This window comes from Nilaparvata lugens, chromosome 7 (assembly GCF_014356525.2).
Source record: "Nilaparvata lugens isolate BPH chromosome 7, ASM1435652v1, whole genome shotgun sequence".
Taxonomy (NCBI): Eukaryota; Metazoa; Arthropoda; class Insecta; order Hemiptera; family Delphacidae; genus Nilaparvata; species Nilaparvata lugens.
The window spans coordinates 56,079,911-56,098,620 of NC_052510.1; the positions used below are offsets into that span (position 1 = coordinate 56,079,911).

At 33.8% G+C, this 18,710-nt stretch overlaps 1 protein-coding gene across 3 annotated transcripts; it reads right to left on the bottom strand.

Moving 5' to 3' along the window:
• Positions 1–2,463: 2,463 nt before the first annotated feature.
• On the bottom strand, positions 2,464–18,653 carry LOC111049391. Of its 3 annotated transcripts, XM_039433220.1 has the most exons (3): positions 18,269–18,526; positions 3,594–4,487; positions 2,466–3,371 (listed from the first exon to the last, which is right to left on the bottom strand). In XM_039433220.1, exons 1-2 carry the CDS (start codon positions 18,335–18,337, stop codon positions 3,636–3,638), a joined length of 921 nt encoding a protein of 306 aa, XP_039289154.1. In that variant the 5' UTR covers positions 18,338–18,526; the 3' UTR covers positions 2,466–3,371; positions 3,594–3,635. The 3 variants fall into 3 exon arrangements, with proteins under 3 accessions (XP_022191131.2, XP_039289154.1, XP_022191132.2); XM_022335439.2 differs by having other exon boundaries at positions 2,464–4,487; positions 18,269–18,583; XM_022335440.2 differs by lacking the exons at positions 2,466–3,371; positions 3,594–4,487 and adding an exon at positions 13,639–14,139 and having other exon boundaries at positions 18,269–18,653.
• Positions 18,654–18,710: the final 57 nt, after the last annotated feature.

Below are 18,710 nucleotides of genomic sequence, written 5' to 3' on the forward strand. Positions count from 1 at the left end.
ATTAGAATATTCAAAACATATTACAAAATCTTTTTAATATGACATATCATTGAAAATATAAATAAATGAGCATAACTACTCATATAAATACTTGGAAAAAATTAAAATAAAATATAAAATCTAGGAATCACCAGCAAAAAGAAAATCTTTGCCCGCTGGTGAGAGTTGCAAAACAGCAAAAGAGAAACATAATATTTCGAAATAATGCAGAAAGTTGAAGATTGGAGAGATATATGATATAGTGGAGAGAAACAAAACAGTGGTCTTGCCTTCAAGGATTAGGCATATTATTTTTGTCGACTCTTAGTCATAATATTCTGATAATAACATAGATTGTTGAAATGATTATTTGTATAATATAGTCATACAAATTGAGAGGTAGGGGTCATAATCACTAAATTCCTAAATTTGTTATAAAAGATGTTATTTCTTTTATTGAATCTCAAACAAATTTAGAGTTTTACCAGGTGAATTTTTATTTGATGATATATGCTGAGCAATTAATGGCCAAAGTGTTTATTGCAAGCCATTGAGTATACAAACTGTTGAATCACTGTTGTATCTATTCTAAAATCACTGTTGCGATCGCGAATGTCTGCTCAAAAAGGCAGAATTATTCAATGTTACAATAATGATAACCATAATCACCAATTAATGAAGTTCACCTCAGTTCGCAGCTTCATTATTCTTTATCACAAGAATACGGACAATCATTATGGGAATCAGCCTCAATCCTGTTCTTCAGTAGCTTATTTATTTTAAAATCCTTGTCCAATATTATAGAGTATCCAATATCCTAATGGTTTTATCAATTGAAAGTGAAATGACTCAAAACATGACAGTCCTTATACCCCTTAGGAGGTCACTGAATGAATATCAAGATAAATATCAAATATAAGGTGATGCCTATTTCTATGATGAGGTAATATCATAGAGAAACAATAGTGTAAGTAGATTTCCTATGGTATAGGGAATTTATGTCGCAACTTCTACTGTTATCTCAAGCCGATTACTGTCGATTATTGTAAATTTTTACTTTTGGGATGATTATTGTAAATTTTTTCTTTTGGGATGATAGTGTATGAACAGCACAATTTGAGAGACTACCAGCATCACACAGCTGCATAGGAAAGAACTACGTGAGCTATTTGCTTGGGATAAAAGTAAAAGTTGCGACATAAACGCCCTATACCATGGGATATCTACTTATGCCATTGTTTCTCTATGGTAATATCCATTGACATTCTATCACTTTATTCTCATTTATTGAATCATTTATTACAAAAATAATAATAGAAACGATATTTCATCATTTGTGTTCAGTGATGCCCTTCCTCCTTACATTCTTTCCTGAGCATTTCAATATAAATACTTGTATAAAATTAAATAAAATATAAAATCTAGGCATCAACAGCAAAAAGAAAATCTTTGCCCGCTGGTGAGAGTTGCAAAACAGTAAAAGAAAAACATAATATTTCGAAATAATGCAGAAAGTTAAAGATTGGAGAGATATATGAGTGGAGAGAACCAAAACAGTGGTCTTGCCTTCAAGGATTAGGCATATTATTTTTGTCGACTCTTAGTCATAATATTCTGATAATAACATAGATTTTTGAAATGATTATTTGTATAATATAGTCATACAAATTGAGAGGTAGGGGTCATAATCACTAAATTCCTAAATTTGTTATAAAAGATGTTATTTCTTTTATTGAATCTCAAACAAATTTAGAGTTTTACCAGGTGAATTTTTATTTGATGATATATGCTGAGCAATTAATGGCCAAAGTGTTTATTGCAAGCCATTGAGTATACAAACTGTTGAATCACTGTTGTATCTATTCTAAAATCACTGTTGCGATCGCGAATGTCTGCTCAAAAAGGCAGAATTATTCAATGTTACAATAATGATAACCATAATCACCAATTAATGAAGATCACCTCAGTTCGCAACTTCATTATTCTTTATCACAAGAATACGGACAATCATGATGGGAATCAGCCTCAATCCTGTTCTTCAGTAGCTTATTTATTTTAAAATCCTTGTCCAATATTATAGAGTATCCAATATCCTAATGGTTTTATCAATTGAAAATGAAATGACTCAAAACATGACAGTCCTTATACCCCTTAGGAGGTCACTGAATGAATATCAAAATAAATATCAAATATAAGGTGATGCCTATTTCTATGATAAGGTAATATCATAGAGAAACAATAGTGTAAGTAGATATCCCATGGTATAGGGAATTTATGTCGCAACTTCCACTGTTATCTCAAGCCGATTGCTGTCGACTATTGTAAATTTTTACTTTTGGGATGATTATTGTAAATTTTTACTGTTCTTTTGGGGTGATAGTGTATGAACGGCACAATTTGAGAGACTACCAGCATCACACAGCTGCATAGGAAAGAACTACGTGAACTATTTGCTTGGGATAAAAGTAAAAGTTGCGACATAAACGCCCTATACCATGGGATATCTACTTATGCCATTGTTTCTCTATGGTAATATCCATTGACATTCTATCACTTTATTCTCATTTATTGAATCATTTATTACAAAAATAATAATATAAACGATATTTCATCATTTGTGTTCAGTGATGCCCTTCCTCCTTACATTCTTTCCTGAGCATTTCAATATAAATACTTGTATGGAAAAATATACTCACAAACACAATAAAGTGTCACTAATCAACACGAAATTCCCGATTTTATTTTGAAAAGAATTAAGCATAGTGGTAGAGTGATTCAAAAATTGAGAGAAGCGTCAACGTGAGTTATGAAATGAGTTAAGAAGACACAACGTGATTGTGATTTGAGAACAAATAATGCAATTGTCAAAATAATATCACATTTCACAATACATCAATCACAAAAAATAACTGAACATTGATAAGAAATGTCACCCCCAAAAACACTATGAATTTGCTGATTATGGTTTGATGTAACACAAAGCTATGAGAAGAAGTTATGACATGGATGGGACAAATAAAATGTTGAAATACATGAAAGAGTTTGAATGAAACCCAATTGAGCACTGTGATTTTGCTGATCATGGTTGTATGTGAAACAAATCTATGTGTAAAAGTGATGACATGAATGAAAAGTTAAAATACATGGAAGAGTTTGAATGAAACCCAATTATTGAGCACTGTGATTTTGCTGATCATGATTGGATGTGAAACAAATCTATGTGTAAAAGTGATGACATGAATGAAAAGTTAAAATACATGGAAGAGTTTGAATGAAACCCAATTATTGAGCACTGTGATTTTGCTGATCATGATTGGATGTGAAACAAATCTATGTGTAAAAGTGATGACATGAATGAAAAGTTGAAATACATGGAAGAGTTTGAATGAAACCCAATTGAGCACTGTGATTTTGCTGATCATGGTTGAATGTGAAACAAATCTATGTGTAAAAGTGATGACATGAATGAAAAGTTGAAATACATGGAAGAGTTTGAATGAAACCCAATTGAGCACTGTGATTTTGCTGATCATGGTTGTATGTGAAACAAATCTATGTGAAAAAGTAATGACATGAATGAAAAGTTGAAATACATGGAAGAGTTTGAATGAAACCCGATTGGGTTTCTTGCATCATTTCTGTTGTAGTTCGAAAATTCAGAAATCAGTCATGAAAACATGATAAGGATCCTCCAATCTAATCAAACTAGCACCTTTAATCTCCCTGAAATAAGGTTCAAGACCAGATTCATGAGGCCTTATTTTGAATGCCGGAGAAATCACTCCTGAAAACATGTCACAATCCGAGAAAGTATCAGATTCAGTCAGCTGTAGTTTTATCATTTTCTCCAAAATATCATTGGTTTTCTTAGCGGCGCCCATACACCTCACAGTACACTTAAACCAGTTTTCCTCCAAGTTATCATTTGCCGTATGTGCGCTCTCTTTAAACCTCTGAAAGATATCTCTTCTGAACTGAATTTTCCTGTTTTCGTTGTAGTGGAAAAGCCTCACAAAACAGTCTTCGACACTTCTTTTCTGGTTCTTGTTCCTGCATTGTTCAACATCTGTCTTGAATTTATTCTGTAGATCTTGGAGCATCTCAAGAGTGAACCTTACCCAATCCTTGAATCCCCTCATCACGTCGTGATTAGCAGCACAGTTCCTGATGTACCCTCTACCCTCAAGCAAAACATTTTTCACCTTCTTCCCCAGTTTCTCTGAGCAGCTGCTCTGTTCTAACAGGAATACAGTCCCAGCTAATCGTCTGGCCAACAGCTCCCAACCAGAATGTAGTAGATTCCTCCTGTGGTCATGAAGCTCCTTCTCGATAGAATTAATTTCATCGGTGACTTTATCGATGAATTGTTCTATTAGTCGACCTGTCAAGTTCCCAATCTGCTCCCTCTCTATGGTTTCTAGAAGCTTGAGGTTCATATCCTGCTCGGAGGGCGTCTTTGTAATAGCTTCAGCACTATCCTCGTCTGATTCATTGCTATCAGGAGTGTTCTGTTTGGAATGAAATGAGAAAATTGTGTTATAGATTCAAAAATTATAAGTGAAGCATGAAAAATAAGGGGGATAGGTCCAAATTTGATGGATACATCATAATTTCATCACATTTTGAATTTGGAATGAAAAGAGAATTTTAGAGATGCAAGAAGTCGCCATACACAGATACACATGAAAATCAAGATGAATATCCAGTCAAAAAATAATAAAAACAGCATTGAGTAAAAAAACTCATTCAAGTGTTGTGGAGGAGCAAACACTACTTGGGAACCTTCCACACATAGGAACAGACATAAATAAACACATATACAGACATAGATAAAAAAAATATTGCGTGATAATAGATGTATGTGCTCTAATACTATGCATAGTTTGAATTGATAAAATTTTGATAATAGCTAAGCTGCCTCAATCGAAAAGAATCCCATGATAATCAATGTGCTTAAACGATAATGATAGTATGAATATGATGAGGAGTAAAGTCTATGCTTATGAATATGCTGATGTGATGCAGTTTGAGTGGATCCAGTGAGATGACTCACTGATGATCGTGACCCATATGAAACACATAATTGCAATCATACCCAATGATAATTGGAATGGAAGAGAATTGTGCTTTAGATTTGAAAATGTTGAGTGAAGCATGAAAAACGAGGGGAAATTGGTCCAAATTTGATGGATAAATCATAATATCATCACCATTCATGATGATATAATAGAAAACCATTATTATCACTATTTCGGAAACCTGCCCTCTGTGAATTAAAAGAAAATCCAAGAAGATGATCATCATCATTGGAACATAAGGCTAGGTACACACTAGCTAGTCAAAACAAGACAAGACATGATCATACACGTTCAGTCACAATACTTCACATAGTTGCTTATGACGCAACACTCACTGATTAGTCATTGCAATTAGACATGTCTTCATAAGCAACTATGTATTGTGACTGAACGTGTCTGACTGAACGTGTACTTCACATAGTTGCTTATGAAGACATGTCTAATTGCAATGACTAATCTGTGTGTGTTGCGTCATAAGCAACAATGTGACGTATTGTGTCTGATTGTCTTGTCTTGTCTTGACCAACTGGTGTGCGCCTAGCCTGATAAATAATAGAATAGAATGACTGCCTTTATTTTATACCTGGCAGGGCGAACTTAGGGCGCAGTCGGCCCTCTCTTACACTTAACCCTCAAAAATAATGATTGATGACTAAGGAGTAATTGATAAGACTATTGTAGAGGTGCAAAAAGTTGTCAAACACATAGAAATAGAGATGAATATCCAGTAAAAAAAATTCCTTGATAAGAGTTTAGGTGATTGATAAGAGTATTTTAGAGATGCAAGAAGTCGCCATACACAGATACACATGAAAATCAAGATGAATATCCAGTCAAAAAATAATAAAAACAGCATTGAGTAAAGAAACTCATTCAAGTGTTGTGGAGGAGCAAACACTACTTGGGAACCTTCCACACATAGGAACAGACATAAATAAACACATATACAGACATAGATAAAAAAATATTGCGTGATAATAGATGTATGTGCTCTAATACTATGCATAGTTTGAATTGATAAAATTTTGATAATAGCTAAGCTGCCTCAATCGAAAAGAATCCCATGATAATCAATGTGCTTAAACGATAATGATAGTATGAATATGATGAGGAGTAAAGTCTATGCTTATGAATATGCTGATGTGATGCAGTTTGAGTGGATCCAGTGAGATGACTCACTGATGATCGTGACCCATATGAAACACATAATTGCAATCATACCCAATGATAATTATGTGAATATAAATTACAAATAAAATAAACAAAAATAAAATAGTCACAAATAAATGACACTTATTCTCACCTTGAACATTTGGTGTTAGATAAAATTGGAATTACATACGGTACAATTGCGTCAGCTCTAAAACATTGGAATTCTAGATGCTAGGTTTCTATTAATATTGAATGAAAAAGACTAAGAAATTGTCAAAAAACCACTGATTTATTGATAATTAGAAAGACCGGTTTCGGTTATTACACAATGATGAAAAATACACAAATATTACACCATATCAATAAATCAGTGGTTTTTTGACAATTTCTTAGTCTTTTTCATTCAATATGAATAATTACCACAATATCAACTTCTCAACTACACAAAAAGTTTCTATTACCTAATAATTTATATTCAAATTAAAATAAAAATCATGTAGGATTATTGGTATGATTGTCAATAAAAGTAGATGATTATATTCTTTTATACAATTTATTAGCAATCGATTATCGATTTCACAATATTCTTGATTGTAAGGTACGTGATTTTATGAATACAATGACATGTTACAACTTTCAATCAAAATAGGTATTACAGGACTACAAAATTGTAACATTGTAATGTTCCAATACCTTAATTTAGATATCATTACTTATAATAAAGTACACGTGCTCAGCTGTAAGTACAAACTGCCTGTAAAGGACTTTACTGTCAAAGTATTATCATATTTAAAATAACCTATTGAAGTATTTAAACAGTATAAAGTGGGTTAAGTATATTATATAGACTTGATAAATGTGTAATTGAATGTTCTCCATACAGAGAAAGTATCAAATTGAAATTTCAATAACTTACTGTTTTGTTATGTTGCAGATATCCTTATTGGATGAGAACAACTCGATGTTGTAAAAACCACTGGTATGCTTTATTTGAAAAAAAAAATTGAGATACTAGTACGGATTTCAAACCATTATCACAAACTCCAGTAAACTGGAAGCTTAAAGATTGAGCAGCAGAATATAGTGTGGGTGGAGCCCTACGATTGGCAATTAGCTATCGCCCAATAGCGGCTGAGCTCTACTGCTATTGGCCGAGTCAGTAGAGCCAGTAATGGCCAATCGTGTAATGGACTATCATGGGGATTCTTCCACACTATAATATTGTATTGCTCAATGCTTGATCTCACAGTTTACTAGACATTACGGCGTAACAGCCGAACTAGTATTTTAAATTGTTTTAATAAACCAATAGTTTTGACAAGATCTTTGTTATCATTTGTATTAGTTGGCTGTGTTTGGTTATAGTGTTAGTGTTATTGTCTTATTGTTATAGTTATTATTCTATTGTTGCATTTGCTGCTATTGAATTACTGTGCTTCCTTTGCTATTGCTAAAAATATTTTGTTTGCAATTGCTTCAAGCTGTTGAATTTGCGCTGATAGTTTCTAATGCATATTTGTATATTTCATTCATATTACTGTTATTAGTTGTTATACTTCTGAATGATTGCTAAGTTACTTATTTGACTTTATGTTATGTATCTCATATTTATATTTATATTTGTCTTGTTATTTTTGTTTATCTTGTTACTATTGTATTCTTTTAAAATTGGTGTATACCGTTGGAAATGTAATAAATAAATAAATAAACATCAAGTCGTTTTAATTGGAATTTCAATATTACTGGTGATGAACAAGTATTTTCATAACTACAAATAATGAGATTTGTCATCCTTTGAATTCAATCATTCTACCTTCTTAAAATAGTTGTCATAAGAGCAGATTGCAATATTAACTCTTGCTAATTCAATACATGGCTTGATAACACGAAGTCTTTGCTCTTAGCAATTCATATGAATAGTGGAATATATCGAGTATTATTTTTAGCTCTTCAAGGATTTTTAATTGTTTTTTCTCAATAGAGCACTCACTCTAAGCATCTATTACTGTAACTTTTATCTTGCATAAGTTGAATTTGTGAATACACATTTGAGACAGAAATAAGTAATATCAAATAAGGTAACTTTTGATTATCGCTAGATTGATGACAATTGAAATCTTCATAGGTTACAAATGATACACACCATGAAATTGAATAATATTGTGACAGAGAGAATTAGAAACTCATCAATTTCCAAAATGATGAATGATGACAAAAAATGTAATGATCTATTAGATAAGGAACTAATTGAATAACATGAGATAGTAGAACAACTTCATAATCAACCAATAACTACGAATTGAACAAAACTTCAGAATCAAAGAAAATTCTTGAATATTGGTTCATGTTAAGATCACAAAACGATTAGACTATAACATAACTGTTCATAATAATATTATGTCTATCAATATAAGCTATATATAAGTAGTAGGCTAGGCCTATCCCGCTACATTCATCTTTAAAATGAATTCTAATTTTAAGAAACATCTTGTGAATCAAAAAATTGTTACAGTATCTAAAACAGATATTGGTACATAACTGATATGTACATAACGGGATTCTTTCATAGAGAAACAATAGCATAAGTAGATATCCCATGGTATAGGGCGTTTATGTCGCAACTTTTACTGTTATCTCAAGCTGATAGTCCACGTAATTTTTTCCTGTGAAGCTTTATGACGCTGGTAGTCTCTCATATTGTACCGTTCATACACTCTTACCCGGTCAAAACAGTAAAAATCGACAATAATCGATAGTAATCGGCTTGAGATAACTGTAAAAGTTGCGACATAAACGCCCTATACCATGGGATAGCGTCTACTTACGCTATTGTTTCTCTATGATTCTGTCGTGTGAAACTAGCCAATATTCGAAAGACGTTCAATAATAGCCTAAAAAATTGATGATTGAAAGATAAACAATGATAGTATTTCGAAATAAAAACCATGAATTTATTCTCCATAGAATCGTTTAAATAAAATCAACGGATCGAATAACGGATTGAATTGACAAGGATATTAAACATAGCCTGAAAAATTGATGATAATAAAAAAGTATCTTGAATTGTCATATTTATTTTGTCTCAAGTTTATTAAACTTTTGTAACTTGTTTTTTTTTCAACTGGGCACCCGACGAAAAACCTTCGGGTTTGGCAGGACCCTCAACTGTTTTTAGTTGTGAATGAAAATTTTTATTTTAAGAAACATCTTGTGAATCAAAAAATTGTTACAGTATCTAAAACAGATATTGGTACATAACTGATATGTACATAACGGGATTCTTTCATAGAGAAACAATAGCATAAGTAGATATCCCATGGTATAGGGCGTTTATGTCGCAACTTTTACTGTTATCTCAAGCTGATAGTCCACGTAATTTTTTCCTGTGAAGCTTTATGACGCTGGTAGTCTCTCATATTGTACCGTTCATACACTCTTACCCGGTCAAAACAGTAAAAATCGACAATAATCGATAGTAATCGGCTTGAGATAACTGTAAAAGTTGCGACATAAACGCCCTATACCATGGGATATCTACTTACGCTATTGTTTCTCTATGATTCTGTCGTGTGAAACTAGCCAATATTCGAAAGACGTTCAATAATAGCCTAAAAAATTGATGATTGAAAGATAAACAATGATAGTATTTCGAAATAAAAACCATGAATTTATTCTCCATAGAATCGTTTAAATAAAATCAACGGATCGAATAACGGATTGAATTGACAAGGATATTAAACATAGCCTAAAAAATTGATGATAATAAAAAAGTATCTTGAATTGTCATATTTATTTTGTCTCAAGTTTATTAAACTTTTGTAACTTGTTTTTTTTTCAACTGGGCACCCGACGAAAAACCTTCGGGTTTGGCAGGACCCTCAACTGTTTTGAGTTGTGAATGAAAATTTTTATTTGAATCGAACATAAAAGAACATGAACTTCTACTCCATAGAATCGTCAAATAAAATCAACAGATTGTATTGACTAGGATATTAAAAATACTTAAGAGTATTTACTTAGTCAACAGTAAGGTACCTAGAATACAATCTAAGTACATTGGTGAACAGTATGACCAATAAGACTCATCAGTATAGACTCAGTATAGACTCTGTTAGAATTGAGTATAGACTTATAAACGATCACAAACGTTTTATCGAGGATTCAAGAGTAATAAAATTCTAGTATCAAACACAGAAATTGACTCAAAAATTGCTTGATGTAATTGACACTATACAGTGTATTTCAAACACAATTTTATCATGCTACCAATGAATACCTCTCATCATACAACCTTCAAATACTAATGAGAGAAACATTGTTCTCAAGTGGTAAAACCTCTTGATTCAATCAACCTCTCATCAACAACCTTTGTTTTCAAATGAGAGAGAAACATTGTTCTCAAGTGGTAAAACCTCTTGATTCAATCAACCTCTCATCAACAACCTTTGAATTCAAATGAGAGAGAAACATTGTTCTCAAGTGGTAAAACCTCTTGATTCAATCAACCTCTCATCAACAGCTTTCGAATTCAAATGAGAGAGAAACATTGTTCTCAAGTGGTAAAACCTCTTGATTCAATCAACCTCTCATCAAAAGCTTTTGAATTCAAATGAGAGAGAAACATTGTTCTCAAGTGGTGAAAACTCTTGATTCAATCAACCTCTCATCAACAACCTTTGAATTCAAATGAGAGAGAAACATTGTTCTCAAGTGGTGAAACCTCTTGATTCAATCAACCTCTCATCAACAGCCTTTGAATTCAAATGAGAGAGAATCATTGTTCTCAAGTGGTAGAACCTCTTGATTCAATCAACCTCTCATAAACAAACTTTGAATTCAAATGAGAGAGAAACATTGTTCTCAAGTGGTAAAACCTCTCGATTCAATCAACCTCTCATCAACAACCTTTGAATTCAAATGAGAGAGAAACATTGTACTCAAGTGGTAAAACCTCTTGATTCAATCAACCTCTCATCAACAACCTTTGTTTTCAAATGAGAGAGAAACATTGTTCTCAAGTGGTAAAACCTCTCGATTCAATCAACCTCTCATCAACAACCTTTGAATTCAAATGAGAGAGAAACATTGTTCTCAAGTGGTGAAACCTCTTGATTCAATCAACCTCTCATCAACAACCTTTGAATTCAAATGAGAGAGAAACATTGTTCTCAAGTGGTAAAACCTCTCGATTCAATCAACCTCTCATCAACAACCTTTGAATTCAAATGAGAGAGAAACATTGTTCTCAAGTGGTGAAACCTCTTGATTCAATCAACCTCTCATCAACAACCACTGAATTCAAATGAGAGAGAAACATTGAACGATACTATAAAAGTTAATTACTAAGTTACGAAGGGTTGGTTTCCGAGCTCGGGATTCAGCTAAGTTCTAGACTTTAAACAGTTGGAGCTGGAAAACTGGCTCTCCAAAACGGGGCTTAGTCGCAGTTCGCAGTTTCTATGTTAATCTTTATTTTCTCATTTCTGTAATTCGTAACGTTTTTCCTTGACAAAATGAAACATTCCTGAATAATTCAAAAATAGCTGAAACTTGCCACTATTTTCTCTTTATTTCATTATGTTTTAAATTCTCTAGTTTTTCAAGACTTTTTCAAACGTGGACTGCGGCTACGTCCCGTTTCGGAAAGCCAATTTTCTGACTCCAGCTGTTTAGAACTCAGCTAAATCCCGAGCTCGGAAACCGAAGATAAAAGTTACTGAGTTTCTGAAAGTTATTACTTATAGATTGATTAGTTATTCCATTATTAAACTCAGCATCCGAGAAACCTCTCCATTCAATCGTCTTTCTCCTCCTCTTCCAACTCCTCCTTCTTCTTCGCCTCATCGAGCTTCTGATCGACCAGCTTCCGCAACGTTTCGCTGCCATCTTCCTGTTCCCAGGGCATCTTCTGATATCGCGGGGGATGTAGAGGTATCTTGTTGTTTCTGACACAAGGGTTGATGCGATTGGCCGCTTCCCTACTGCGCCTTAACACCTGGACCCTGGCATTTATCAGACACCTGAACATGTACTCTTCAACACCCTCCAGCGTCTCATCCAGGGAGTGTCTCAACATCCTCATTTTCTTCATCATCAATTTATTCATTTTCGCTCGGGATTCCATGTAGACAGGATTCAGACACTGCTGGAGCTGTGTTTCATTCAGGGCTAGATTAGACGTGCACTCCAGTAGCAAAGCCACAGCTTTACTTTTGTGGTCTTCAACTTTTTCCCTAACTTCTGCCACATCATCAAACAGATAAGATATGTCCTCTTCAACACCATCGCAGTCCCCTAAAGCGTCCGCTGCCTGTTGTATTATGAACTGCCGTTCTTCCTCTATCTTATCATACATAATCACGCAGTCTCCGATTATTCCATTTGTTTTGGCGTTATGAATGGCGTCCAGCATCGGCTTCAACTGCTTGCTGACCATTTGTAGTGCGAAGTTCAAAACGGTTCTGGCGTAGTCTCGTGCTGTGGGGACCAGATCGTTGATCTCATCGAGACTGTCAGAGTGGCCTTCCATTGTGAACGCGTGCAGTGATGCTATCAACCTCTCATCAACAACCTTTGTTTTCAAATGAGAGAAAAACATTGTTCTCAAGTGGTAAAACCTCTCGATTCAATCAACCTCTCATCAACAGCTTTTGAATTCAAATGAGAGAGAAACATTGAACGATACTATAAAAGTTAATTACTAAGTTACGAAGGGTTGGTTTCCGAGCTCGGGATTCAGCTAAGTTCTAGACTTGAAACAGTTGGAGCTGGAAAACTGACTCTCCAAAACGGGGCTTAGTCGCAGTTTGCAGTTTCTATGTTAATCTTTATTTTCTCATTTCTGTAATTCGTAACGTTTTTCCTTGACAAAATGAAACATTCCTGAATAATTCAAAAATAGCTGAAACTTGCCACTATTTTCTCTTTATTTCATTATGTTTTAAATTCTCTAGTTTTTCAAGACTTTTTCAAACGTGGACTGCGGCTACGTCCAATTTTCTGACTCCAGCTGTTTAGAACTTAGCTAAATCCCGAGCTGGAAAACCGGAGATAAAAGTTACTTACTGAGTTTCTGAAAGTTATTACTTATAGATTGATTAGTTATTCCATTATTAAACTCAGCATCCGAGAAACTTCTCCATTCAATCGTCCTTCTCTTCCTCTTCCAACTCCTCCTTCTTCTTCGCCTCATCGAGCTTCTGATCGACCAGCTTCCGCAACGTTTCGCTGCCATCTTCCTGTTCCCAGGGCATCTTCTGATATCGCGGGGGATGTAGAGGTATCTTGTTGTTTCTGACACAAGGGTTGATGCGATTGGCCGCTTCCCTACTGCGCCTTAACACCTGGACCCTGGCATTTATCAGACACCTGAACATGTACTCTTCAACACCCTCCAGCGTCTCATCCAGGGAGTGTCTCAACATCCTCATTTTCTTCATCATCAATTTATTCATTTTCGCTCGGGATTCCATGTAGACAGGATTCAGACACAGCTGGAGCTGTGTTTCATTCAGGGCTAGATTAGACGTGCACTCCAGTAGCAAAGCCACAGCCTTACTTTTGTGGTCTTCAATTTTTCCCTAACTTCTGCCACATCATCAAACAGATAAGATATGTCCTCTTCAACACCATCGCAGTCCCCTAAAGCGTCCGCTGCCTGTTGTATTATGAACTGCCGTTCTTCCTCTATCTTATCATACATAATCACGCAGTCTCCGATTATTCCATTTGTTTTGGCGTTGTGAATTGCGTCCAGCATCGGCTTCAACTGCTTGCTGACCATTTGTAGTGCGAAGTTCAAAACGGTTCTGGCGTAGTCTCGTGCTGTGGGGACCAGATCGTTGATCTCATCGAGACTGTCAGAGTGGCCTTCCATTGTGAACGCGTGCAGTGATGCTATCAAATCATCCACACCTCTGATCACTTTCAACTGGGAATGAGGCAGACAAAAATAACTATGTCAATAGATTACATTATACAGAGTGAGTCCCTTCAATACATGGGAACCCTTCAATAAATTGGAGACTTTTGTGGATATAATAAGTTACTGTAACTTTCAGGATTACTGTTATTGGTGGAATACTGGTCTGAAATATTGGTCTGAAATAACATAATTTATTCAAAGTGCGGTGATATTAAGTGCAAAATTTGACTATAATTTGGTATTTTAATCATTCTAAATTCAAAATTTCTAGCTAATATATATTCTTGGACAGAACTTTGAACCTTAAATTTCCTCAGTAAGAACTTAACCTATTTTTTCGGACATTTTATTATTTATCAAAATTTGGGAACAGAATAGTTTTGGGCTATGCCTGTTGTTCTATCCCGATCATATTCATATGATTTGTAATTATATCAACGAATAAATAAATAAATAAATAAATACTCTACGTTTCGACCTACAACTGAAATTCAACCCCTCATAACGGTTGTAAATCAAATTTAAACTCCCATTGTGTGGTAAATCATCTTGAAAGCCTTTTTAGAACAAGAAAGATAACATCAATCAAAATGTTCGATGATACTTGTTTCCAAATTGGCGGCTGGTTGAAGTTTTAGTTTTTAAGGAAATGAGGGGTTGTAACACAAATATTTTAAATGTAAACACCCATTGTATGGTACATCATTTTTAATACATTTCTAAAACAAGAAAGATAACATCAATAAAAATGTTCTATAGTGAGGTCCACGTTATAATGACAGTATTTGTTCAACTTTGGATTTGTTATCCTTGTCTATCATTCGACAAAGCCTTATCCTTTACTATCCTTTTCTAGGTTCACAACGATGCCAATTATGTTTTTGACAGTGTAGAAATATAATTAATTAATGCAGAGAATCGGCATCGCTATTCTCCTATCTTTATCCACCGCCATTATAAAGTGGACCTCACTATATATGATACTTTTATCCAAAATGGCTGCTGATTGAAGTTTTAGTTTTTAAGAAAATAATTAATAAAGTTCAATCAACTGCCTATTTTAATGAAAGTATCATAGAACATTTTCATTGATGTCATCTTTATCATTTTGAAAAGGCATTCAAAATTATGTATCACACAATGGGTGTTTTCATGCAAAAGAGTTACAACCCCTCATTTCTTTAAAAACTAAAACTTCAATCAGCCGCCATTTTGAATACAAGTATCATAGAACATTTTTATCGATGACATCTTTCTTGTTCTAAGAAGGCCTTTGAAATGATGTACCACACAATGGGTGTTTACTTTTAAAATATTCAAGTTACAACCCTTATTCTCCCCCTTATGAGGGGTTGAAATTCTGTTGTACGTCAAACGGTAGAGTATTTGACCGATAGCTTTTCCTGAAAGTTACAGTATTATATCTACAACAGTCTCCAATTTATTGAAGGGTTCCCATACATATGACTCACTCAGTATATCCTATGATGCTACAATAAATTTTATTGATTTGATTTACGGAAGCCTAAGTAAGATCAAATCAAAACTCCATCTGTTCGATATAATGCTAGCAATATTCTAGATTGATGCCCCACTTCAATCATGATGCCAGAAAAAATTCTTGAATTTATTCACGGTCAGATCAAATCAAACCTCCATCCGAATGAGAATCGGTTCGATAATGCTAGCAATGTTTTCTAAGTATTTTTTTTTTCAAACATTAGTTTTAGTATTTTTTCTGTTTTGAATAAATTGTTTACGAGTCTCATTGTTGTGTTGAGGAAGCATATTTGGGTAGTTGCCTGTTGTTTCTGTTGTAATATCATGATTAAATGAATGCTAGATTGATGACTCACTTCAATAAATAAAACTGAATGGATTATCCAATATACAAGTTACAAGGCACTCAAAATGTACGAGTACAAATAATTATAAGATCTGAGCCTTCCCATCCACTATCTCCGTAAACAAAGCCGTAGTGCATTCGTGTAACGTCAGCACAGGTAGGGCTCCTACACCAATAAGGATTCGTTGATTTCAGCTGATCCTTATCAGCAAGTGTTTCTATTGGTGTAGGATCCCTACCTGCTACCTGTGCTCTATGTGCACTATGGCTTTGTTCAAGGAGGTAGTGTCCCATCTCTATACAGTATTTTTTAGTTGTAAAAATAAAATGTAGATCTGTGGTATACTATATTTCAAGTGAGAAGAATTGCTTAAAAGATTTGAGACTTTCCATCACCGTACAGTATTTTTTAGTTTTTTTTAAAATAAAATGTAAATCTGTAATATAATGTATTATAAATGTAGAAAATTTCTCTAAATCTCTCTTTCAAGATTCTCGTAAGAGAAACATCTATTTCTGTTATTCTATTCTATTTTTTTCATTGTCAGTGAGTGATCTGAATCTGAATTGTATTGAATACATCACATATTTTACAACTGGTTCTTTAGTGTACTCCATAAACCTCGATGATGAATGATTTAATAGAATCATTCAAATCAAATTCACATTAGTAGACTAAGAGAATATCAACACTTCAATAACTGCTATCATCAACTGCATCAGAATCACATCAACAATATTCATATCACAGCATTTTCATCAATTTATTCAATGGGAATTACATAATTTTCTTTCAATTAATTCATTGATCACGGAAATTTGGATTAGTTTATTGTCTACTGTACCACTAAACTACTAATAATACATCATTCATAACCTTAGCTCATCATATCCTATTATATTAAGCGAGCAATTCCTGTATATTTTTATCTGATTATTTTTATATCTGGTTATTTATGTTCAACGGATCTCGAAAACGGCTCTAACGATTTTCACGAAATTTGAAACATAGTAGATTTACGATATAAAAATTCGGTTGCACTAGGTTTCATCCTTGGGAAAACTCTCTGGACGACATTAAAAGGATAATTCATCCGTGGCTGAAACAGCTGTGGATAGTAAAAAAGTGAGTGAGCGAGTGAGTATGTGAAAAATCAAAATATCGCATCCCCGAAATTCATAAGATGACGTATAGCCAGCTGTGACCTATAAACACGATCATTTTAGAGAATTGTGTTCTGTTTATCAATAAATAAAAATAACGAGCGAAGCTCGGTGATATTATTAATGATGGAGACACTGGGATGTTGTCAGATATAGGCTATCACTAATTTATTATAAATAATTGATGGATCTATTATAATATATTAATGTATTGAAGGTTAAGCCACATCACAAGCTCAAAACATTCAATATGAAGTTAATTAATAGGGAATGAGCTAATAGTTTTGATTCTTCTTAAAACTCAATGACCGATCAGGAATATCATTCTATGCTTTTCGAAAATAGACTTATAAGACGACAAAAATTGAAAACAATAATCATATTGACAACGCGCTTATGCTCTAGATACAGTGGAGCCACTTTGGGGATTATGCCCATCTTTTTCTACTTTAGCTTATTATTTTTATATTACTGTATTACTGAACCGTAAAATGTATCAATATCATTTTAAGCTATTCGAAAATAGATTTATCAGGCGACAAAAATTGATAATGATAAGAATATCGACAACACGCTTATGCACTAGAGTCTAGATACAAGTGGAGCCACGAAGGGGATTCCTGCCCAACTTTTTCTAATTTAGCCTACAATTTTTCTATCAATTACTGAATTACTGAACCGAAAAACGTATTAACGAATCAATATTTCACTCATCAATGCTATCCGGCTCTTCTACGGAGTTGAAATTCAGTAGATTATAATTGAATTCAGTAGATTATAATTTTCATATTACTGTATTACTGAACCGAAAAAGGTACTGATGCATCAATATTTGACTTATTTATTCATGTATTTATTATTTTCATTCTCACAGAGAAGCATTGAATGAGAGATAAAAACCAAGGATACTCCTTGTAATATTTTTCTCCCTAATTTAGATAATATTTTAAAAGTCCGAAATGGGGCTATGATTCCACTTCTTTGACATTTATTCCTATACGGATCTACTACTGACTTGAAATTTAGTAGATAATTACGCTATTCATTGAAACCCACCTAAATAATATTAGATTGTTAATTGAAATAATTATTACCTAAATTCTTGATTGAGTTATCATAGTTTACCTGAGAAGTATAAAGTGTCCCGTAGCTCAACATCAAAAATATCACAAACAATCTTTTCATCGAATCCATTTCGCATGAAATAATAAATCCAACTATAATCCTCTTAACAGGAGTAGAAAAACTCACTCATCAAAGTGCACACGATGTGAGTACAGCAAACTAAAGACACTCTATTGCCAGAGAAAACTTCTTTACTATATTGTTATTCTGAGCTACTGCTTGAAGAAATACACTCAAACGCATGCACCTGCTATTAAAGTTGTGATGTATGCTATAATGTCAGATCCATTTCTGTCAGCTTCGTTTGAATGGGTAGCATTGGTATTATTCATTGGGAATGCCAACAGTTTAAAGTGAATCGAGCTATAGTATACAGGTCGAACATGACGAAGAGTGATTTGCATTGTAAATATCGGAGGCAAACATACTTTGTCTAAGTCAA

Coding starts and splice junctions, on each gene's coding strand:
- LOC111049391 (XM_022335439.2), bottom strand. CDS start 18,337: ATGGATTCGATGAAAAGATTGTTTGTGATATTTTTGATGTTGAGCTAC. Junction 4,488..18,268: donor GGACACTTTATACTTCTCAG/GTAAACTATGAT, acceptor CATTCCAAACAG/AACACTCCTGATAGCAATGA.